Source organism: Lonchura striata, chromosome 2 (assembly GCF_050655825.1).
Source record: "Lonchura striata isolate lonStrDom1 chromosome 2, ASM5065582v1, whole genome shotgun sequence".
Classification (NCBI taxonomy): Eukaryota; Metazoa; Chordata; class Aves; order Passeriformes; family Estrildidae; genus Lonchura; species Lonchura striata.
The window spans coordinates 110287651-110312681 of NC_140704.1; the positions used below are offsets into that span (position 1 = coordinate 110287651).

The 25031-nt window shown below is 34.9% G+C and overlaps 1 protein-coding gene across 5 annotated transcripts in view; it reads left to right on the top strand.

Moving 5' to 3' along the window:
• RBBP8 (RB binding protein 8, endonuclease) overlaps nt 1–24552 on the top strand; it is a 40372-nt gene extending 15820 nt beyond the window's left edge. For all 5 annotated transcript variants that reach the window (XM_085571999.1, XM_085572002.1, XM_021551535.4 and 2 more), the window contains 16 exons: nt 835–930; nt 2994–3106; nt 4633–4708; nt 7740–7906; nt 9299–9400; nt 10102–10199; nt 10806–10933; nt 11850–12732; nt 12817–12943; nt 14816–14916; nt 15305–15419; nt 16299–16451; nt 17056–17125; nt 18075–18171; nt 21771–21912; nt 23824–24552. In XM_085571999.1, the coding sequence (XP_085428125.1) occupies nt 835–930; nt 2994–3106; nt 4633–4708; nt 7740–7906; nt 9299–9400; nt 10102–10199; nt 10806–10933; nt 11850–12732; nt 12817–12943; nt 14816–14916; nt 15305–15419; nt 16299–16451; nt 17056–17125; nt 18075–18171; nt 21771–21912; nt 23824–23921 (2566 nt within the window). In that variant the 3' untranslated portion in view covers nt 23922–24552. The remainder of the gene's footprint in view (nt 1–834; nt 931–2993; nt 3107–4632; nt 4709–7739; nt 7907–9298; nt 9401–10101; nt 10200–10805; nt 10934–11849; nt 12733–12816; nt 12944–14815; nt 14917–15304; nt 15420–16298; nt 16452–17055; nt 17126–18074; nt 18172–21770; nt 21913–23823) is intronic.
• Nucleotides 24553–25031: the final 479 nt, after the last annotated feature.

The window sequence follows — 25031 nt, forward strand, 5'->3', positions numbered from 1 at the left end:
GAAGTTAGTCGTTGTCATGTTACACAGATTTAGGCACTTAGCTTTTATTGAACATTAATTTCCCTGTAGAAAATAATTGTGTGCTTGTCACTCATACCATATTTGCATCTTGAAGAGATGTTGTGATCTGATAGTAACATTGAAATGGAGATAAAACGGAGATGTTAACATTACTGCTTTTCCTTAGCTCTTTTAAGGAGAAAATGTTCTTTGTTAATTAATTAGTTCTGTTTTTTAGAGAAGGTATTTTCCACAAGATCAACTGCTTCTGAGGGGTTTATTTTGTCTTTATTCATACTGGGAATGGGAATACATGCTCTGTAGAGAATTTCTTCTTGAGGAAGTAAACCTCTAATGGATCTAAAGACTTTCAGAGATTTCAAAACCTAATGTGGTTTGCCATGCTGTAGAATTTACTCATTGATACGACAAGACCAAAATGACCTGATTGTGAAAGCTCCTATTAGATTCCCAACAGCTCCACACCACAGTAAATTGTAAGACAAATGTTTGAGCTCGTTCTGTAAACTTGTTGCTCGGACATTGTTAGCTTTTATGTGTTGACTGTCATTAATTCTACTTTTTACCTGAACAAAAATCAGACATAACAGATCACCTGTATTATTAATTAAAAACTAGCTGCATCTTTCCTCTGTCACTTGTAAATTATTATTAATCAGAAACATTAGCTTTTCTTATCTTCAGCATAGTATTTGTGCTGACAATAATCGCGTTTCCCAAGGATATGAAAGAAACATTCCAGAGAAAATTCTCTGGTGAAAAAATTTCTGCAATTTAAAGCTAGAACAAATTTTTTCCTCTTTTTATTTTCAGGGATGCAGAGAGGCTTGAAGAGTTCTATACCAAAAACCAACAGCTCAGAGAACAGCAAAAAGCACTTCATGACACTATCAAGGTTTTAGAAGACAGGTGAAGTAGTGTCTTCTGGCTTTTGAATTTGCTGAATTTTGCTCTTGCAGAGTAGCTCTGGGTACTTTACAAATTGAGTTTATTGTGTTTTGGTGTGGGATTACTGATTTTTTTTTTAGTAAGCCAGTCCTTTTCTAATGCAATATAAACAGTGTGTTATAGAGAAATGTGTAGAATTTACGTTTTTCTGACTGAAGAACAATCAAAAAATATATAACATATATATTTATCTCATCTATCTAATTAAACATAAAATCAATACTGAATATAAAGAAATAACAATTTCTATTGTGTTGTTATTTTCAAAGTGTTTAACTTGTTTAGTTCAGTTTCAATAGAAGTTAGAATAGAACAACTGGGGAGGCAAACAGACATTTTAAGGTTTGTTCTTTTGTATCCATCTTTGTACAGTTAAATTTTATATTGATCGAGATGTAATACAAGTACAAAACCCCGAGGCTATAATATGTTGTGAAACTAATTAGATAACTCACTAGGAAATGCTTCAGATTTGAGGGGATCTTTTTTACCAATTGCCTGTTTTACCTAAATTTGATCACAAGTTCCATCTGTTACCTTTTTTTGGACTGAGGTGCTCTCCTCATCTTTTGATCTATTCTGCCTTTTCGTTATTTGTTCCTGTTTAATCTGGTACAGCAAAGCAAAACTAATAGACATGAAATTACAGTGCATTTTGCCTTCTTTAAAAACTACCTGTTTTGGAAAGTATATGTTAAATTTGCTGTTAATAGGTTCTCAGAAGCTTTCTGGGAACAGGAGATCATTACATAGTAAATAGTTTTCCACTATTCCTGTGTTATCTCAAATTTTAAAGCTGTGATACTCTTACTTTCAACTCCATTTCTCTGTGAAAAGCATTAGGGATAAGCTTGTAGCCATGCAGCTAATAAACCTTTATACTATGTAAGTAGAGAGGCATTCATGGTGTGGATGGACTTTTCTAATCTTGTAGCAGATGAATTACTCATTGTGAAAAACGAAAGAAGTATTTCGACTGATTTGATACAAGGAGATTGTAATACTGTGTTTGTTGTACATTCAGATAAGCTAGTATGGAGAGGCATTTCAGTATTTTACTCCTGCCATAATTCCACAATATTAAAACACCAATAAACCAGTATGGCTTTTACTTCCAATATTCAGCTGTGAAATTGGAAATGTACTTGGGGTTTGTTTGTTTACTTGGGGTTTTACAAGTTTGTTTACTTGGGTTTTTTAATACTTGATGTAGTAGCAGCAGTAGTGCAGAACTTTTGACAAACTGGTTTCTTATTTAGAAGGCAAAAGAGAATCTGGTTTCCACTTTGGTAATACTGTTAGCTTTTTGCTGTGTACAAGAAATAAATACATTCTGTTTATCACCTATAAAATGAACACATATTTTATTGCATGCATGAATGTGTCAGGTAAGATGGAGTAATTCTAACCAGTACTTTTCTGATCACGGATGTGTTTTAAACAGCTAATCTAAACTATTAGAGACAGTGAAGTCAATGCCTCTCATGAACTTTTTGATCCACTTTAAATTATTGGTGCTTAGATAAAGGTTTCACATTTGCTTGGTAGTTGCTACAGAGTGAAATTACTATTTGTCCTTTTTATTTGGTTATTTTGCTTAATGACAGTACACATCCTTCTTAAATGAGGTAGTAATTCTATTTACTGAAGTGATTTGCTTATATGTATTTTCTTGAATGGTGATTTATATCCAACAGTACTTTTAGTAGGATGCCTTACAAAGGATTTCAGTGGCAAAGTGTGGCATGCTCCATTTTATTATATAAAGTAATGCATGCTGCTTTAGAAGTATCCAGTATCTACAATAATTTATGCAAATATTAGAGCATATAGTATTAGATTATTCAGAAATCTCAAAACATTGCTATGTGAACATATAAAACCACAGTACTTAGCGCTGTTCTGCATAGCTGTCAGAAGTTTTCTGGTTTTCACTGTTCAAAAGGTCTGTTAAACATTGGTATCTGCTTTATGCATGGCAATATTTTTTTAACAGAGACCTTTTTCTCTTCATTTTATTGTAGATTGAGAGCCGGGTTATGTGATCGCTGTGCTGTAACTGAAGAACACATGAGAAAGAAGCAGCAAGAGTTTGAAAATATCCGGCAGCAGAATCTCAAACTTATAACTGAGCTTAGTGAGTTTTATCCCCAAGCCTGAAGACAAAAAAAGCTATTTTGTAAACCAGTTCTCCAGTAATTCCTGTAACTTGATATAATTTATATGTGGTGTATCTAGTAAGCCAAAAAAGTTCAGTCAGGGGATACTTAACTGTACAGTCTGAAAATATGTAACATACCAGTGACTAGTCATTTGACCCACCTTCTTAGATTGAAGTGCTGATACTGAAAGTGAACTGACGTGGAAAATCTTACACTGTAAAGTGGCTACTTTAGATAAAATGTGACTGCTTCTGTTTATTCCTACAGCTAGAATGATTGCCAGCTTTCCTAAGAAAATCCTGACTTCAAAAGGAGCTGGTGATTGCAAAGTATCAAGTTCAGACATAAGTTGGTCCAGCTTGTGTCCTGTAGTTAGTCTAGGACTTTAACTGCAATAAACCCATAACTGTCACATAACCAACTGAGGCCACAAAAAATAGCTTTATACCAGACAGCTTGTAGCCAGCTCATTTTGAAATCAAGAAATAGAATGAGTGACACAAATTACACTGTTTGTTTCAGGTAATACACAAGCAGGACATGAATATGTTCATAAAGAGCGTTTGGAAAGATTGGTTGTATAAAGCATACAGGACAGAATTTTAAAATGTTAATGGTATCTTTACCATTAATTATTTTGTATCATTTAGTTGTCTTGCTTTGTCAAGAACAAGCAGACATTAAGTGAGATTTAGAATACAGGAAATGCCAGACAAAAAATAGCCTTTTGATGCTTAATTAAATTATGGAAATATGAGGTTCTGTGCTAATACAAAACACATCAGCATTTCAAGAACTTCTAATATTGGGCATGTACATAAAATTATTCTGAGTTGTGAGTTTAATGATGAACAGCAAACGGGGTAGAGCCAATCTCTAAATACAGCTCTAAATCCAAGGTGACACCTATTAGGTACAAATCTTGAACTGACACACAGCAGTAGGCTCCCATGGGTTTGGGCTGAGATCTGTATAACAATGAAAAAGATAATTTGATGAATCTAAAGGCAAAATAGACAACAACAAAATATAAAGAAGAACATTAAAACTAAAGCGAACAGAAGAGTTGGAACTATCACTACATTAGTTTGAGGCAGCATGGAAGAAAGGCTTAATGGTTGCTTCGGTGGCTAAAACCAAATTCAAATTGCATTATATTTCATAGGTTATCCTTAGAATAAGGAAGCAATTTTGTCCATGGAGACAAGTGAGCAATTCACTCATCTTTGCAACACAGTCTCACTTATGCGTACATGGACAAAAGTAATTAATGGTTGTGTAGAACTAATGTGATACAGTAATTGTGTCACCTCTGCCTTTTCTAACATGTCATTTTACTACTTTTTAAATTATTAGCTTGAAACTTAATTTTTGTAAACTATAGAGAAGGTGTATGGTATTACATTTAATAATTTGCTATGATTCCTTCAAAGACCTGACAAGATTATCATGTTAACAGGTGTGCATTGATTTTTTTAATACTTTTTTCTATAAATTTCAGTGAATGAAAAAAACAACTTACAGGATGAGAATAAAAAGTTAACTGAACAGTTCCAGCAATTACAGAAGGAGCTAGAGTAAGTTTTGGGTTGTTTGGGATAGTCCCCCATTCCTCAGTAGAAATGTCTGGGAATATAAATATCAGCTTTTAAGTCTTTAAATCTTGTTTCCTCTTTCTGATAAACAGACTGTGAAAAGATAGCCTACTGCCACTATAACAGCATAAGCCCCATTGCCTTTTATTGTGCAGATACTTATTTTCTTTTAGCTGTGTGCATCTTGTTTTAACTGGGAAAAGTGAATTTATCATAGAAATTTTGCTTGAATTTTGATCACAGTATATAGCAAAGCCTTACATCTCATGCTTTTATTCCTTGGTTGCCTCTTTACCTTTTGTTCCCTCCTAGTCTGAGATTTCAGAAAAGTAGTTACTTAGATAGTCAAAAAGTCCCAGGATCTTGCAATGCATTTTTAAAATAAATTTAATATAATTTTGCAATTTTAAAAGAATAATACTATAGTAAATTTTGAAAACAAGGCATAGAAACAGTGAGCTACAAATTGACTGTGAAATTTTAATCTTTTGTAGTAAGAATGTACCATCTAATGTTGTGGTTAATATGTGAATGTGGTGTACTGTGCAAGGCAGAGGTAGTGTTCCTTTCTTCTTGTGGTCTAACATCATCTGAAACTAATCTCACTTTCCCCTATCTGTGACTAAGTTGTATACATGCCTGGGAGAAATGGGACAGGACGCATGGACTTGGTACAGAAGGTTTTTTATGCATGTGGTTTATTTCTTGTCTCTGTCAGAATTCAACTTCAGTAGGGAGTGAAACAACTACAATTCAGAATGGCTGTAGTCTGTTCCTTTGTATTTCTTGCTTTGTCTCCCATCTTTGTACCTTCATTGTCCTTTCTTTATTCTATATGCATTTAATCTTCTCAGGGTTATATACTTCATGACCTCAGCTTCCAGTAAAAATCTCTGGCCAATGCAGGAAAGCTGACAATGACCAATGTAACAATATGTTATTTGCTCTGCATGTTAAGTGATCATTCAGATAAGTGCAGAGTTGTGTGAATAAACAGTAATTTACAAGGATGATACTGGTGTTTTAATACAGTCACTGCATTTGGTTGTTTTGTTTGAGCTATAGTCATGGTACTTTATTTAGAATTAGCAACTTCGATTGATGTAGTATCACACTGTAGGTGCAAAGTAGCAGATTGTTTCTACTGCATTATACAAAATCAGATTTATGCAGTCTTCTGAATTTTGTAACCAAGTTAAAATATTAATAATAAAAATCTGAGAATTCTACATGCAAGCAAAATCAGTGAAAGTGTAGAAGAATTGTATTATCTGATCCTTTATGACATTGAGATTTCATTATGCATAGATAGGAACAGCTAGGAAATTTCTGCAAAAACCTCTTCTGGGTTTCAGTTAAATCCATTATTCAGAAATTATTTATTACATAGTTATGATATACATTATGTATGGCAACTGCTTCATTTGATGTTTTTTCCCTGTGATGGTATGTAGAAACTACCTCTTGGTTTATATAGAACTAAGGTGCAGAAAAATGTATTTTTAGTAGGGTCATTTGTCAAACAAGGCCATATGTGCCAGTAAATTTAAAGAGAACTCTAACAACTAATTTAAATTTGCAAAGTAAAATGATTAATATATTGCTCTGTTGTTTATTTTGATTTGTGTCTTAAGATATTTCTAGTAGATAATACAGTTTTCCAGTACTTTCTTTGTAAATGTGCTAGAAAACAGGAATTACAAATCACACAAGGGATTTGTCAAGACCTGAGAACATCAGTGCATCAATATTTGTCATTAAGTGTTCAAAGTTAGTAGTGGTAAAAAGTCAAACTGGAAAAATGCTTTTTGTCTCAAGCCAGACAGCTTTTTAAAGTTTTCCATTACCTTATTTTATATAAGATATTGTGGTTCAGCTTCAAGGCAAGCAAAAATTTATCTGTATTTCCTCTTTTTCCCTTAGATTAAAACCTTATATCCTTCTCTTTGTAGTTAGGAAATTATCTTTTAGCCTATGTTTTCTCTTGAGAATCATAAGGGAAAGTGCAACTGCAGGAAGATGACCAAGGAGGCTGAGTTAGATTTCTGTGCGCTTTTCTTTTACTGTCTTTTCCACATGTCACTGCCACCACCATAGGGCAGTTAGCCCCTTGTGAAGTACTAAACAAACAATTTAAATTCAAAAATCAGTCCTTTTTTGTTGTTATTTCCTTGCTATGTATAGACAGAATGTTTGGAAAGAAAATACATTGTTTTTTGTTGCACCAGTTTTTTATATACTGACTCTCCAGCGGGCTGCTAGAGCTGACAGTGTGAGAAAGGTAAACTTCATAACTCATCTTGTATTTAACATTACTTGTTTTCCATTATTCCCTGAAGACCTTTTTGAGTTGAGTTAGAGGTAACATCTTTGGAGGGAGATTGCTTTGAATACAGTGCTATTCAGTACTATTTAAAATTGTCCAAAGGCTTTTATTTTGTATTTAAAGCAGTATTTCTGACCACTGAACATATTCTGATTTGGAAAGGACCCAACAAGGATCATTAAGTCCAACTCTTAAGCGAATGGCCCATCCAGGGATTGAACCCAGAATCTTGATGTTATCCAGCACTATGCTCTAACCAACTCAGCCAATCTCAGGGTCATAAACTGGGAAGATGTACAGGGATTTCCATACTGGGGGTGGGGGGGAGACACTGATCCATCCCTTTCAGCATTCTTTTTGTTAAAGAAGCACCTGCTTCAGAGAACAAGCTCTCCTACCTAACTTCTGGGAAAAAGGGCTTACTTAGGACAGTTGTATTTTGACTTCAAATGTGAAGAGCTAGGGTTGTATACTGTTCTTGGGCTTGATGGAGCAATGGTCAATCTTTTATTAGATGTATCTAAAAACTGAGTTGAGTATTACTTTTTTACACTGTAATGTTGTTGAGGTGGCTGTATTTCCAGAATTGTTGGGTTCTCATACTATGCGATTGTCCTGCTTGCTGAAGTGAAAACTCTTCATCTTGCTGACTTGGGGTTTTATTTGACTACTTAATTTGGCCTCCAGGATGCAAAAGCAGCAAGCAGTGGAGGCAGAAGAAGTTATTCCAGATTCTCCAGTTGTAACATCGTCATTTTCTGTGGTTAATCGTATGAGAAGAAAAAAAGAGAATAGGCATGTCCGATATACAGAACATACACCCCCAGATTTGGAGCTTAGGGAAGGCAACAGTGGTAAGAGTATTTTTTTTGTAATTAATTAAGGGCTAAAGAGAAAGATAGTGTATAAACTTGATTGCAAAGAACTAAAAGCTTTGTGCTTTTTTTTGCTCTACCTTTTCTCTTTTTGTATGATAATGCATGAGTCCAGGGGAAGAAGTCTATAGCAGTAACTGTTACATCAGTGATATGAATATATTTCAACGTTCTACTTTTATTCATCCATGTACACATGCAAATGTAACAGTTTTCCAGACTATATTTCTTCTCTAAGTGCAAATTGGCTGAAAAAGCATCTGTTCGGTTTTGACTTGTGCACGCAGCAATGTCACCACCTAGTGGAGAGTGAAACAGATGTTTTGCCACATTCTGAAATAATTCTGCAACTGAAGTAATGTTACTGAAATTGGTAGATATCTACGTGATCTTTCTTTGTCTGTATTCTACGCTGTTTACATTTGGTTTGTGTCTTAAGTTCAGAAGTATTGTGAGCATTTAATTTCCAGACTTTGTTCTGTAGTGTCATAGAAATAACTCTAACATATTTTGTGTACAAAAAGTATTTTTGTGAAATAAGGCACATTGTGCTTGTATTTTATTGATACACATGAAATATCATAATCCAGGTCAATTTATCTTGAGGCATTAAAAAAAAAGGTATTTTAAGTATGAATACATCTAAATATTAGTCTTGCTTAAAAGCCTCTTCCCAAGAATAAAAATAGGATAACTGTAGGATGAAAAAGGTAGGCTGGTTATTCATGCCCTTTATTTTGCATTTGAAATTTTTAGTGCTGTGAGTAGTTTCTCCTTTCTAAGCATACCTATCTCTTTCCGTATTCTGTATAAAAAATGGAGCTACTAAATGAGTATAAAGTTTAATATGTAAGAAGTGGTGCGAATATCCATCACAGTTAATGGCTATAAAAAGCTATTGGTCATCAAGATAGAAAGGACTACATGGCATATGTTTGTCATAATTCAGATCTCAGGTTTTTCACCTTTTTTTTACCTTAGCTGATGCAGAACATTGTTGCCTTGGTTGGTTTATCCTTCAATAATTTCATTGCCCTATTAACAGGTCAAATACAGCTTTAATTTTTTATGTGGTCATACTAGATAATCGTGTCATTTTGTGTTGGTATTGTTTTAGGGCTGATTGGCTGATATTCTTGTATTTCTCGTATTTGTGAGAAAAAGGATTGATATAGAATATTTATAATTTTATTTTTATTCTGATTTATCACTGTCACCAATTATCAGATGTGCTTGTATTGCTGGATCTACTGAAATATTAAATCCTGCATTTAAGTGCTTTTAAGATCTGGATCATTGTCTGTATCTACGTAAAATTATCACAACAGGATACCTAATTTCACCATGTGAAAATGTTTCCACATCTCCTAGAGTTTGGAAAAATGCCACTCTTTTCCACACAAGTGAGCACTCACCATGGAGGAGAGATACTAGTGACAGACACCTGTGATCCACAACTGTCCCCTGTGCCAAGTAAGTGTATTAATAGATTTAGTTCTAATTCCATTCAAAATAAGGCAAAAATATTGTAAAACTGAGGTTTCATCTCTTTAATCTTTTTAAACACAGAAACCTAATAAAGCGCAAACCTTTTTAAATACTCTAATGACTGAGAATCAGCATGGAATTATTCATGCAAGTTAGGTTTATGGTGGTTGCTGTACTTGTGCTTTCCAATCTTATTATCTTGCCCCAGTTTAATGAACTGAGTAATGTTAAGCCCATCAAAGAAGGGAAACTGGTCTATTTGTTTTTCTAATAAAAACACATGAAAAATAGCAGTTACTGTCAGTTAGGAAATATACAAGACAAGCATTGTATTATAAATACACATTATCTCTGTTCTAAATGTTTTTATCAGACTATTTGTGCCCTGGACTAGGAATCTGAAAAGCAACTTATACATTGATTTTTAATTTTGGGGAGCTGTATTATTCAAATTTGACCCATATGTCTCTGTATCAAAGTGATACAACAGTTTGCTCTCATCAGAAATTATTTTGCCACTTACTGCTTCCAGATATGACTTTTATCTGACAGAGATCAAACTATTTCCATAAATGCCAGTTTTAATTTGTGATCTTTTTCATTCTGTGTTTGTACCATCTCTGTGAGTCAAGCAAGATACTATAATGAATATGTAACTTATTGTGATTTTCTTTCTAATTACAAAGATAAAACAAGGGTAGGAGGATACCCTGTTCCAAAGCCATCTTTTAACTTGGCTGCAGTTGTCGCAGAAACAATTGGACTTAGTGTTGAAGAGGAATCTGTAAGTATTCCAACTTTTTGGGCCAGTTGTTTACAAAAACAGTGTTTTTTCTCTTTTGCATTAAATTCTGCAAAAGTATTCTGAGTTCCAGTAAGCTCACTTTGGTTTGCTTTTGCTTAGTCTTAACTGACTTGAACATGAAGAGATATAATCCTGCTGACCTGTCTGGAGGGGTTGAGGAGGAAGGGAGAGACATGGTTCCTCTTTTCAGGTTTTGTTAGTGCAGTGATCTAAATCCTTGGGTCTGATAAATTCCCTTTGTGCAGTAATCAAATCTAAGACATTGAAAACTGTTTCTTGACCATGAGACTGGTTGGTAAGCCAGGTGAGATTATTTGATGATTTTTGTTGGTAACTACCATGAAAATATAGTATGAAGAATATTTTTGTGTCCATACATGTAAATGAATTTTTTCAGTTTCCATAAGATTTCTTTAAAGCTTCTGATCCAAATTTAATCTCTTAGATATTATGATTTTTCAGAGTTTTGAATGTTTTTATTTGAAGGGGTCTTTAGAGTATTTTGTGCCAACCGAGCATATTTCTAATTTTAAATCCAATATCTTCTCACACTTCTTTTCTTTGTTTTCCTTCACCACTTGCAAGGAGTCCCAGAGTGTACTGAATCTTCCCCTCACTAATACAGTTATGAGCCAGGCCTCAGAGAGCGTGCAGTCTGAAGACTCAAGAAAACATGCAGCTTCTGAATCAAGAAATGATGACAACAATTTAGGGTGTGTTTTCACTCAGTTGTAATAGTTAAAGTTGTTTTAAGCAGTGTTATAGAAGTTTGGTCTTCATAGAATTTCAAACCATGCAGCATTTTGCTTTAAAGGTATAGAAATGGAAATAAGTATTTTCATATATGAGGCATTTCTTTCAAGTAAATAACATGAGAAGCAAAGAAACTGATAGAATGCAAAACTGTAGGCTTTTTCTTATTTCACTTCTGGTTTGGGCTTCTTGTATACACAGACCCTTATTTCCTAACTTCTCATTATTGCAAGGTATCTTCTGAGGCCCATAACCCTGTGGATAGTGGTCCTAGAGCTGGAATGCAGGAAGGATCTTATTGCCCTGATTAGGTGTCAAATCAATTGACTGTTGTCCTTCCCACTCTCCACAGGATATTTTGGTCTTATCTGGATTTTTTTTTTTTTGGCCCTATTTGTCATGTTGAATGTATGCTTTGTTGATGACAGGTAAAAAAGAGTACCTGAAAGGAGCTTTTTTCCTGCACTTGCAGAAGCTTTAAGAATCTGTTGTGGTTTTAAGATCTATACAAGAACCTAAATAGACTCCTATTGCAACCATTCTCACTTTCTTCCTTTTCATTGCACTGAAAGGTAGGAAGTCCTTGGATAGAAGAGATACTTAGGCAGACTTAACTCTGTCCTTGGTTCTCAGTTGAATGTGGAACAGAATTTCACACCATACACTAAAATGAAGGATGAGATCTACAGCTCTAAATGCAACAGTACCTATCCCTAGAATAGGTTAATTTTTATTGTTCCTTCTGTTTTCAGTTAATACTAGCAGCTCACACAGCTTTAAAGCAGATCAGCAATAGGAAGCATTATATTTTTTGATATCACTTTCTCTCCTTCCATCTGTACACCAGAAAAAGCTCTCATGTTTCATTGTCTTCAGTATTTCAGATCCATCTCATAACACTCCACCACATGATGACTGGGATTCTCGGGTAGCTTCTCCTGTTTTTGGAGCTTCTAGCAGCATGAAGAACAACTCAAGTACAGTTCATACTCCTTGTATTTTAGATTCAGGATTGAAGCCTCATCTCAAAATCAACCTCTTCAACAATCCATCCAGTTCCAGATCTCATAAAAGTAGATCAAAATCTGAAGATGTTGCTTTTGTTGCACCGCTGAATCTTGGGTCGGAAATCAACTCAGTTATCAGCCAGGCCTCTGTCCATAGGCAAATGGTTGTGAAAAGGAATTCTAATGAGGCTGTAGCCTGTCTGGGCACCTGCACAGCTAAAAATGAGGTGATCAAGAGCGATGTCCTTCTTGTATACCAGAAGCAGCTAGAAGGCAGGTGTGCTAAGAGAAAGAAAGCTGAAGATGATCATGCAGTTAGCTGTAAGAAAACATCATTCAACAAAGAGAACTCTGTGCCCTTTCGATCTGATGTTCAGCAGGTTAATGGGGAACATACAGGGGATAAGCCCTTGGATCTGTCTGATCGCTTCTCTGGAGTTCGTGGTCAAGAGAAAAAACAAGGAGGTGAAGAGACATATAAAAATAGACTGAAGCAAGTGACTCTGCATGACATTTTTTCACACATAGGGAAGACCATTCCTGAAGGTTCATCATCCATTCAAAATGCCAACAATGAGAGCTGTTTATTTGGCAGAGATTTACAAGAGGAATCCTGTGTACAAGAAGCAGTGCTGGGAAAAACATTCCCTGACAGGAAAAACCAGATCCCAACAAAAGAAGAAGTTCCTCCTTTCAAATTTGCACCACTGCCGAGTTCTGCAGAGACAGAGGAACTTTTTGGTGATGTAAAGGTATGCTTTTCTGACTCTTTTGATTCTCCTTTGAAGTATTTTATTTAAGTTTTGGGAAATAGTAAAATTGCAATATGTTGTTAGGTTGCCAGTGGCCATGTACCAAATAGAAAGAAAACAAGGACAGGACATGGAGAGTCTGAACCAGCATCTGTACTTCAGCCAAACCCTTGTAGACTATCAAAAATTAAAGCCCAGCAAAATGAGCAAGGTAACTTGATGAAAATGTTCGTTTTACTGCCTACCTACCCCATCAGCCTGTGCTTGGATTGAATAGGATTTTTCTTATCTTCCTTTATTCTACTTTAATCCCTTTTTTCTGCTTCTAACTCAGTCACATTCTATTTGGGATTTCTCAATATCACCTCCAACATTTACAAGTCTGTGTCTTCCTGGCATACTTTTGCCACTTTATAATAAATATATAATTGGTATTCAGGTGTACATTCAACAGGCTAGGAATCTTGTTCTTTCTTGTTTGTTTAGCATTGTTATTTGTTGCAGTGTAACAATAAAATCTCATGAAACTTGAGTTTAAACTATCTATATCAAATACTTGAAAACTATTCAAGTGTAAGCATAAGTCATTTTTTAAAAATATTTTTCATTATTCCTAATGATCTGGTAAGAAAATTTGTACCTTTATTGATAATGGGCACAGGCTGTCTTATGTTCTTTCTAGAGCATGTATCATCTCTCCTCTTAAGTACTCCCAGTTGGAAAACTAACTTTTTTGTACTAGCATTTTAGAATCAGAGCTTCTGTACTCCTCAGCCAAGCTGTGACACTGCATACTTGAAAAATACTTGCATTATGAATTTAAAAGATACTTGCCAATAGTTGCTGTGGCTGTGTAGCTTGGAATCGAAATATTCCCCTCAGAGACAAATCAAGAGGCATCTTTGGAGCAATGACTTTTGTATTCTTTGTTTATGACACTTGTATTGTCATTGATCTAACTTCAATAGTGAACCAACTAGGGAAGGCACTCCTGGACCTGTTGTTTGTAAGCAGAGAAGGACTGGTAGGTAAAGTGATGGTTGGGGGCTATCTTGAGTACGACAGTCACAAAATAATAGTTTTCTAGTCTCAGAAAAGTAAGAAGTGGGAGGTAGCAGAACTGCTACCTTGAACTTTTGGAGGGCAGTCTTTGGCCTATTTAGGAGATCAGTTGACAGTCCTCCCCTGAGAGGCAGTCCTGAAGGGCAGAAGAGTCTTCTTGAAGAAGAAAATCTTAAAGGTGTAGGAGCAGGTTGCCCCATGTACTGCAAGATGAGCTAATGGGAAAGAAGGGCAGCCTGACTGAACAGAGAGCATTAGCTAGAGATTAGAGAGGATTAGCTAGAATTCAGAGATAAAGAAAGAGAGTTTATGACTTTAGGAAGAAGGCAGGTGGCTTCTGGAGAACTACAAGGATATTGTGAGGTTATATAGGATAAAAATAAGAATTACCAAAGTCCAGCTAGAGCTTAATCTGGCTACTGCTGTAAGAAGTATTTCTGTAAATCCATCAGCAACAAGAAGAGGGCTAAGGAGAATAAGATTTATTGGATGTGGGGGAAACACAAGGACAAAGGATGAGGAAAAAAATGAAGTACTTAGTGCATTTTTGCCTAAATCTTTCATAGTAATTCTCAGGGTACCCAGCTCCTGAGCTGGAAGACTGGAATAGGGAGCAGAACAAAGCCCCCACAGTCCAATGGGAAATTGTCAGTCACCTCCTGCACCACTGAAACACACACAAATCTATGGGGCCAGGTGGGATCCACATGAGGGTACTGAGGGAGCTGGCAGAAGTGTTCAGCAAGCCACTTTCCATAATTTATCAGCAGTGCTGGATAACCAGGGAGGTCCCAGTTGACTGGAGGTGAGCAAATGTGACACCCATCCACAAGAAGGGCTGGAGTGAAGATCCAGGGAACTACAGGCCTGTAAACCTGACCCAAGTGTCCAGGAAGGTTATGGAGCAGATCACCTTGAGTACCATCATAAAGCACATGCAGAACAACCAGGGGATCAGGTGCTTCTGGCAGAGTTTGATTCTAATTATTTGTCTTTTGTTTCTCATATTCTGTGCATACAGACGTGAAAGATAAACCCTCTTTAGAAAATTTCCAGTGGAGCATAGACCCAGGAGCTGACCTTTCACAATACAAAATGGACATTACTGTGATTGATACAAAGGTGAACTATTATAATAAGTCTGCATGTTCTATGATGCTGGAAAAGCTTGCAAAGCAGTACAGTGAACATTGTTCTGGGCAGACCATACCCATTTTGTAACAAAATTCAGAATTTGGCTCATTTGATATTTGTTCATACTACAGTTATCCTAAAACATTACCACTGTTTTGTTGTACTTCATAAACTCAACAGGCATATTCTCAGTATGAAAGTGGACAAATGGTTGTGAGAAAGAACTCTACTGAGGCTGTAATCTGCAGGAAAAAAAGTAAATCCGTGTCCAAAAGGAAGCCAGTAACTGCTTTGGAAGTGTTTCAGATACACAGCACTGACACTTACTAACCAGTTGTTTCTGGGTGCAATTGTCATGTTTGCTTTTTCCCCCTAGGGTGGTTCTCAGACCAGAGTTGGAGGGGAAGTTGTTGATATGGACTATACCTATGTTAGTGACAGTGTGCTATTAGAAATGAAAAATCAACAGCAAAATCAGGAAAGCAGTCCACGTAAGACATTTTTTTTTCTCTTGTCTTCATTTTGGTTTGCTTTTTTGTGATATGATGGGCTTTTGGGGGTTTGTTGGAGTGTTTTTGGTTGGTTGGTTTTTTGAGGAAGAGGAGGAAAGAGTAAAAGGACACTTTTTTCCCCCTGTATGGCTAGATAGTACAAAATGGTTTGCAGTAAAAAACTGGTGATGAAATTTTATAGGTTACACAGTTCAGTCTGTTTCCTAGAGAGTTGGTGGTGGGTTTTGAGGTTGTGTTTTTTAACATAGGTTAAAAAAAACCCAGGATTTGTGCTGAGAGAGCCAATAGCTATTTCTTCACAGTGCTTAAAGGGTGAAATACTTAACCATATAATAGTTCTGATCTCACCTGCAGTGAACAGCTTTGAAAGTTTTCTATGTAATCACATCAGACTTTGTATGAGAAGACTAATTTAATTTTTAATGATGTATAAATTGAACTAGTGTGTTTAAAATAAATGCTACTGTGTTTATATCACTTTTACCATATGGTATGTGGTGAATCATGGCTGCAGGGCAGTAGAAAAAGTATCTCCTTCTGCTTGGATAAGTCCATAATTAGAAGAACCAAAATTTCACATATCCAGTATTAGGTTAAAGGTATCTCACAATGATTTAGCAGCTAATTAAATTTTAAAAATGGGATCCAAGGTATCTGAAAAATAAATGAGCATTGCCCACATTTGAAAGATTGACAGAGAAGTTGCAGCAAGAATTAAGGTATAGCTGTTTTTGAGTTAATTGGTACTGGAGCAGTAAGTAAATGTTAATTCTTTAGATACACATTTAGTCAAACTGCGATTGCTTGGCTAAAATCATTGAGACACTGATTGGATGTTCCTCGTGCTTTTAATGACAGGAGGAGAAATAACGGATATGTTTGATCGGACAACCCATGAAGAATTTGAATCCTGCCTACCAGAAGATAGTCTATCTGCATGTGATGAAAAAGAAACTCTTCATGATGAAGAGCAGGATAAAGGAATAATAGCAGCAAGCAAAAAACTAAAGAGTGGGATATAATTTGGTTTTGTCTTTATTAGCTTACTTAAACTACAAGAGTTGATTTGAAGTCAGACTCTGTTCTTTAGGAACAAATATGCCAAATAAACTACCAGTTCTTTTTGCATAAATTTGTGGTAAAGTTGATTACTTGTAAGGACATAACATAAAGCAATATGAATTTTTTTTTTTTTTGGTAGTTCATTTATCACCACACAAATGTGGAATGCATAGTGGAAGTTGGCACAGCAGCAGAACACTAAATTGACTCTTAAAAGAAACACCAGGTTTTGGCTACAGTTACTTACTTCCTTTCTTCTCACTATTCTAGGTTCTATTGAAGATTTTACAGTGTTTAGTATTTTTAAGCAGCCTTTCCTTTTATGTTCTTGTCCTTTTTGCTTGTCTCACTGCTGCTTTCCTTCTGCTCCAGAAGTGCTTTTTGATTGATGGTTATCAGTTCTGTATTATTTTTTGTAGCTATTTGAATCTGTTGTCTCAGACTGAAATGTACATGGCATTCTTATATTTCTTAACAGTTTGTTAATAATTTTACAGAAGTTTCTGCAGGCAGTCTGTTAACCTTATATTTTATTTTGCATGTATATTTACAGAACATGAGGATAAACAAGATAAAGCCAAGCAGAAAGCTTTTGTAGAGCCTTATTTCAAAAGTGATGAGAGGTAATTTAGTTTGTTTTTTATGGGCATTTTAAGGCTCTTTGTATCTTCCGTATAGGAAACTTGGTCCTCCATAAAATAAACATCTTTGTGTGTAACACCCTAGCAGTTGAAGATGCAGACGTAGAAGATCTACTACATTAGTAAAAAGACTTTAGATAAAAACTGGGGTAAGGGAAAAAAATGTTGAAATGCCTGTTACATTTGCTGAAGAGAAGAGATTGCCTCTTCTGCTTTCTATAATTTTAGTGAATGCAGTGTTTTGTAATCCATCTGGTTTCTTACAGTCATGTGGTCATGCCTGAATTTATGAGCCAAGGACCTGGACTGCTTGTACAAATGAAAACCTTTCCTTCTGTGGTATTTTTGCCCCTTCTTCTCTAGGCAATAAATGAAGAGTGTTCAACTATTGCACCTCTTAGTGCTTCATCTGTTGCCTTCCAGTATTATCATAACTGGAAGTCTGAATCTTCATTTTGTAATGATACCAAGTTCTTCAGTTAGCTTATATTTTACCCCAGTTTTCTTTGTAGAGGAAAATTTGTTTATTGCTTTGAGAGCAGTTGAGTTGAAAAGAACCTACTGATCTTGAACCCCAGCATGTGCTCCTCTCATGGCAATCATTGTAAGCACAACTCTGTCTTGGACAAAAATATTCTATAGAAGATCTCTGAGTAATTTCTATATACTAATTACTTTTACACTCTGAAAAGCCATAATAATGAGACACACATCTCTGGTTATGTGAAAGTTCATATTACATTTGAAAACTATTTTATTTATAAAAATTGCCGTATTCAACTATGAAAGGCAGTATGATTTGGATTTTGTAGATATTTTCTGAATTATTTTTTAACTTGTCTGTCCATCATTGTGTTCCAAAAAAATGGAAACTTCCAGTCATGGAGAAGAAATAAAAGTACTATTATGTGAAAACACATTTGTTTTTCAGAAAGAGCACTGCATTAGATTTTCCTCATATTGAGGTTATTCGAAAAAAAGAAGAAAGAAGAAAATTACTTGGCCACACTTGTAAGGAATGTGAAATAGTAAGTAGTGCTTTTAAGTTTGTCAGTCTGCCATTTGTCTAATTCCAGACAGTATCTAAGTGCTGAAGTGCTGTTTTTAATTATTAATCTGGTTGCATCATCATCATCATCATTACCTACAGTATCTGGGAAATAAATGTTTACCAAGGCTAGATAACCAAGTCTGTAGGTGGTTTGTTTGATTTTAGTGCAGTAGCCACATTCAGCATGGAAAGACTTGGGTTTGATTTTTTAGTGTGTATCTGTATGACAAAAGAGCTTCTTATGTCATGGTTCCAGTATGATTACTGTTAATAAAAAATACATTAGCTGGTCAAAGAGCTGTTACAGGTTTCCAAACTTCAGATCAAAAGCTGTACTGAACTTTTTGGACACTGGGATAAGTAAGTTCTGTATCCTGTTATACTTTTATATAGATAGATAGATCTCATTTTGGTTTGGTTGATTTTTTTCTTTGTTTTCTGTGTTAGGTTTTTCAGATAATTGCACCAGCATAGGCAGCAATGTGTATATTTATGCAAATATATGCAAAAATGTCTAAAGTTACTTGTTTAAAATACTTGTTAAAAAGTATAAAATTTTAGGTTTCACATTACACATTTTTTTCTTCTCTTTCTATTTACTGAGCTGCTTTCAGATATTTGGTGTAGAGATAAAATACTGATGTAATTACATGTATAATAAGAAAAACATATTTTATTTAGCCATTAATAGAGTTATGATCTAATAAATGATGACTCAGTAGATGTGGATTAATGACTGAACAATGATGGATTTTCTGGAATCTTTCCACTTAATTTTCAAATGTATATAAAACCAACATTTTTCAGAGATTCTCCTGCTATTCACTCTATAGTCAAGTCCCATTTACTTAGCTGAATAAATTTATTAGAGTATGTTTTTAACGAAAATATTTTCTGAAAAATATTGGTAAAACTCTTTAAATAAAAATACTTAATTTTTACAGTCAACTATAAATACTATTTAAAAAAATACATTTGATTTAAAGAGTTTGAAAGAAAACAAAACAACCCCCAACCTTCAGTCTCTTTCATGGTTCCAGAGCCATGTGTTAAGCATTTTAATTTCCTGTTTCTATAAGCTGCAGATCTTCCTTCTGTAAATCCAGTCCCTGTTACTTTCTGTCAGATTGGAGTGATAACTATAGGGTCTGGAAACATTCACAGCTCCAGTTTTGTAACAGTAGGTTTCTACATTAAATGCTAGGAAAGTTTAGGTTTCTTGTTGGTTTTGGCTTGTTGGGTTTCTTGGTTTTTTTTTAAGTCTACACCATTCAAGATTAATGTCTTGGAACCTGTGGAATGCTTGGCCATGTCATTGCACAATAATAAAACTGGCTTTGAATTAAATGCCTGTGGAAGAAGGGAGTATTGGATAAAGCATAAGTGATGCTTTAGAAAAGTCTTGGCTTGTTGATTAGCCATATGGGTTTGAAAAGCTGCCAGAGTCTAAGGGAATATTTAGGGAGTGGATAGAGATCAGTAAATTGATTCTGGCCTTGTACTGCAAGTGGAGTGAGTGTGGTCAGTTACTGTCACTCTGAAAAGACCTGAGATTTAACTTCTGCATGTGCCACAGCAGGCTGATATTAAAGTCCTTTATAAGTAATTTATCTTAAAGCTTTGTGGAAGCATCTCATTCACTTTACAGTGTAGAACTTTTGATAAGAAGTCTTGTTTTGGTTTTTTATGACCTTGTGATGCTATCAGAGAAAGATTATAGGCAGAAGTTACAGGTAGCTTGTAAAAGTAACATTTGTTAGTGTGGTTATTAAGTGTAACTACATTTAGGTGAATAGGAAGGAGGATCACTCAGATGCATTTTGATATGCATTTAGATTACAGGAATTATTCTGTAAATTCTTGCTAAACTAATGGGAGGAATGTTTTTAGGGTTTGTTCCATTTCTGAAACTGCAAACTGTATAGTTCTATAAATAATTCTTTTACAGGGAGGACAGGATGAGATTGTAGTATCTTCACACATGGAAAAGCCTAGCTCGAATGTTTTGTGTGGATTAAAAATGCTGTGGACAGTGAGATAAATCTAGAAAACAGCTGAGAGTTCTTTTTGCTGTTTAGCTGACATACATAACTCTTATTCTCTGTCAACCCTAATAGATTTCTAAAGAAGCCAAAGAAGTTTCTTTTTAATTTATTTATAAAACATGTTTATCTTGATTTTTTGATTTTTCTTATTTTCTGTTCCTACTAAACTGTACTGTATTTTTCATTGTTGGATCTGTAATTATTCCTTACTAATCATAAATTGTTTAATTAAAAAAACGCAACACACTAACAACTTTTAGTAGATTAATTTCTAAAATTTCAGGCTATTTACAGGACTAAATAAGGAGTTCTGCTAATTATTCCTAAATAAAACTCAGCAGTATTTGTCTTATATCGACATTGTAGAATTCTTATGATTAATTTTATTGACTTAGCACCTTGTTCTTAACTTCTGTCAGTAAAAATCAAATGAGCATACTTTACAATTCCAAGTAGGTTTTCTGAAATCATGCCAGTAGCTGAGAGCATGGAATAATCTCTGTTGACAGAGGTATCCTGTTCTTTTCCTGAGTTCCTCAGCCTTGGTCACTTTCCATATGATTGAATGAGTTATAAACTTTAATTTGCCTTTTTGAATTGTAACACTGCCATTTCAGTAGAATTGTTTTTCCATTTTCACAAGGGTCAGGTTTCTTGTGTGGCTGTGACTGTTGACTTACTGCTTTAATCAAACAGTGCATTCACTTTGAAAATATTTTGATCCTGTATGTGCTCTAAGGTCCAGATTTGTATATTTAGGAAATACAATTAGAATTATAAATTAAAACAGTAGAAAACTGCATGGACAAAAATATACTCTAACTTTCTATGATGCTACTCAGGGAAACACCCAGCAAAAAGGTTTGGAGGGAGTATTTACTTTTCTCATTGCAGCCCCCAATAGAGCTGGCAGGGGTGAAAGAGTATAACCAATTTACTATAGAGACTGCTCAGCTGACAGATAATTTCAGGAGTCCCAGTGTCAGTCAGCTACTTTAACTCTTTATTTACTTTTAATTTGAGGCTAAGCAAGTAGGAAGCATTTTGACTTAAGTTTGCAGTTACTACTGTAAATTTGGATACTGGAAATAATTCTGCAATATGGGATTTATAGTGGATTTTTTTCCCTTTTTTAAATTTTATTTGTAGATGCAAGCTGACAATTACTAAATTTAAAAATTCCAATCTCTTTCAAAACCTGTATTACTTAGCTTTGTAAATCAGTCAGTAGACTGTTGACATAAGTAATTGTACACATGCCTCAACCTTGTTACTTATGGTATGTTAAAAGATAGAAGGTTAACAAATTTGCTATTATAAAGTTATACTTAGTCTGTAAATTCAGTAAGCTTTTAGGATAATTGCCAGTTGTTTGTCACTTGGATAACGAATCTCTACTCTGGCTGTCCTCACCATTGTTTTTAGATAACTGTGTTAATAAACACAGTGATTGATAGTGTCAATTGTGTAAAGCAGTCGCTCTAGTATGTATGAATTTGTTAACTGGGATTTTTCCCCCCTTCATATTCAGTATTATGCAGACATTCCAGAAGAAGAGAGAGAGAAGAAATTAGCTTCCTGTTCAAGACACAGATTTCGCTACATTCCTCCAAATACTCCTGAAAATTTCTGGGAGGTTGGATTTCCTTCCACACAAACCTGTGTGGAAAGAGGTTTGTGCCAAAAAAAAGTTTGAAAAGTACTTTTTAAAACTCTTTTTTTTTTTTTGTCCTTGAAATTGTCTGTAGTTCATACAGCAGCCTTTCTCACCCAGTCCAGTTTATCAGCAGCTGCTGCAGCCACCATTGTCTGGTTTTAGCAGTTCCTGTACTACTAAGAAAGAATATAAGGAAAGAATATAAGGAGAATTTCTTAGAGCCTAGATAGAGAAGGCAGAAGTAATTTGGATTCTCATGGAACTTAATTTAAACCCTACATATTTTTGACCATAAACAAGAATTGGATTTTCAGAAGTAAAGGCCAAGAGATTGTACATACTTAGGAGAGAGAGACAGCACTATTGATTTCCTTTGTCAGTGTTTTTAGAGCTTCATAATACCAGATGATAATGGAAATGTTGCAGGTAAGGTGTAGTTAAACATTTTTTCATACATATAGCCTGCTTGTTAGTGACAATGAAGATGTGGTGTTTGTTTTTGGGTTTTTTTTAAACTCTTCTTCACATAGAAGTTTGTTCTTTCAAATAATTTTTCAAAATCTTAGAGCCTGGTGTAAAAATGAGGTTTTACAAATTATGTTAAAGCATGGTGAGTTTGTAGTGTACTCAATATACAATTCTTCAGAAGTGGTGAAGTGCTGGGGTGAGGAGGCCTATAGAAACTCTCTGAGTTCCTTATATCTTTACTTGTGCATTAGCTGTGAAACATTAATCTTTGCTTTTATCTGTTCTTGTAACAGTGTCAGGTCAGGCATAGGAAAATGTAGCCAGAGTTGTGTATGTATTGTGTGATAGCGTGCATTATCACCCTTAATCTTTCACAACAAGGAACCTTGATTTTTATAGACCATATAACTTGTTACTGCCCATTTGGAATCTTATTGTAGTCTCATTAAAAATTAGCTTCTTGGCTGTCTCCTTGTTCTTCTGGAGTTAAGAGCTGTTCAGTTGTTAATGGTTCTCAACAGCAAATCAGAGGCAGACTTTAGATCAACCCTCCCTTGGAAAAGGAAATACTTTGTAGCAGTGCAGCAAGAGAACTAAAACGAGAGAGTTCCCATGATGAGCAATTGCTCTTGCCACTCCATTGTAGTAGGGTACAACATAGGTATTTTCTGCTCCTTATTGGTATCTTGAACCATCTGTTTGTGTTGGTTTGGGGTTTTTTTTAAATAACCGAGTTACATAGACAGAATTTTCTACCTATGAAGTAGAAGTCTACTACTCTCATTTTGGTGGATGCTGTTGCTGATAAACAGTAAAGAATTGACAAAAGCCAGGTGCTGAAACTGACTTGTATAAAATGTCTGTTCACTGTCAGTGTTAGTCAAATTAAGCATGTTGTAGAAATTTTCTATCCACTTTTCTTATCAGAGAGCTTTCAAGGTGTGTTTGATCCATAGGCTCATGTTCAGCTTTTTCCAGTCTTCAATAAATCTGGGTGCTCTTAAAACAGAGGGAGGTACTGTTTATACCTACAAAACACATATGCCTGAAGTTTCCTCTGTATGACTAGGATTTACATTTTCCAAAGTGATTTTTATTAGTGAATTGAATTAGCAGTTCTTGCATACTTTGTTACTCTTATGTAAAATCCTTGGTAGAAAGAAAATGGAAAGTGCAGTTTTATTTTGAATAAATGAACAATTCATAGTTTCCATTCTGTTCTTCATTGTCAACTGTCTGTATTTCATTACTGTGCAGTCACCTACTGGAGAGCAGCTGCATATTTTAATGAATTATATTTGCACACTGGGATCTCAAAACGTTTATGTGAAGCCAGAACCAGTTGCCCCAAAAGGAAAAAAAAAATTAGAAGTTATTTTTTGAGGATAAACATATACTAAAGCTAAAGTTATGCCTGTTTTTATATTATATTTCTTACCTCAGGTTTATTCTTTTTAAGGCTACATTAAAGAGGACCTTGCTCCCTGTCAACGTCCAAAAAGGCGGCAGCCTTATGCTGTGATGTTTTCTCCAAAAGGCAAAGAGCAGAAGACATAAAGGATGGGAAAGTGAGTTGTGCCAGCCTGAAGTGGATCTTTCCTGTCCATAGATATTTATAGTTAATATAAACTTGAAGTAAAGAACTGTATTTTCCACAATGATAGATAAATTGTTTAATTGAATATGTAAATTTTATAAAATTCATTTGCAAGTCTGATGTACCAGGAAACAAAACTATTTAATGTATGTTTGTTTCATATTGTGTTAATACATTTTGTATTCATTTTTGCACCTATCAGAGAAGTCTCCTTTTTTTTTTTCTTTAAAACCAGCAGCTGAAATTCCAGCAATTTCTGTCTGAACTTTGTGTCAGTGAGTAACTACTTTGAAGTCACTGAAACCAATTGTTCTTGCAAGAGTAAATGTCTGTCAATGGGAACAGAAGTGACAATTTTCTAGGGTGCTTTTATTTTGCTCTTGATTTTCTTGTGTTTTTTTTTTTTCTTGTTGCAATAATGGTTGTATCTACTTGGAATAAAGCTGTATTAAATATGAAATGGATCTACTGTTCATAGTTTAGAGGTGTGAAAACCAGGAAGTCTAAGTGACTTTCTTCAATTCTACTGTTAAATGTGTTTTCCTCAGTGTTTAAATTAGAATATCCAATATTCCTTTTATTTTTTCCTTGAAATTTCTTTGCATATGTATGTCTCGTTTATTTATAGAGATAAGCATTGTTATTTCTAAATTGGGTGACAGCTCTGCCCAGAGTTCTCCTAGTGGACAGCAATAGTCATCACCTAGGTTACAAAAGATTCTCTAGAGACATTTTTAAATAATCTTTTGTAGCTGGGGATATATTTTCATATTTGCATTGGGAAAGTGAGATTATACAGTATCACAGAGGCAGGGTAAGACCTACATAGGTAGGCAAACCAAAGATCACCATAAGATCCCTAGGAATAAAGAAGCTACAATAAGAGTTGGGTTCAAGCAGTGAGAACTCTTTTAAAAACAGATCATAAAGCACTCAACTATTGAAATACCTGAAGTAAAACCAAAATAATAGAAAGTACAGATACATCTGGGGGTTTATCTGTATATATTTGTATGTAAAAATGTGTCTGTAATTTCTATTCTTGTACTTTATGCATGGGCATAAAAATA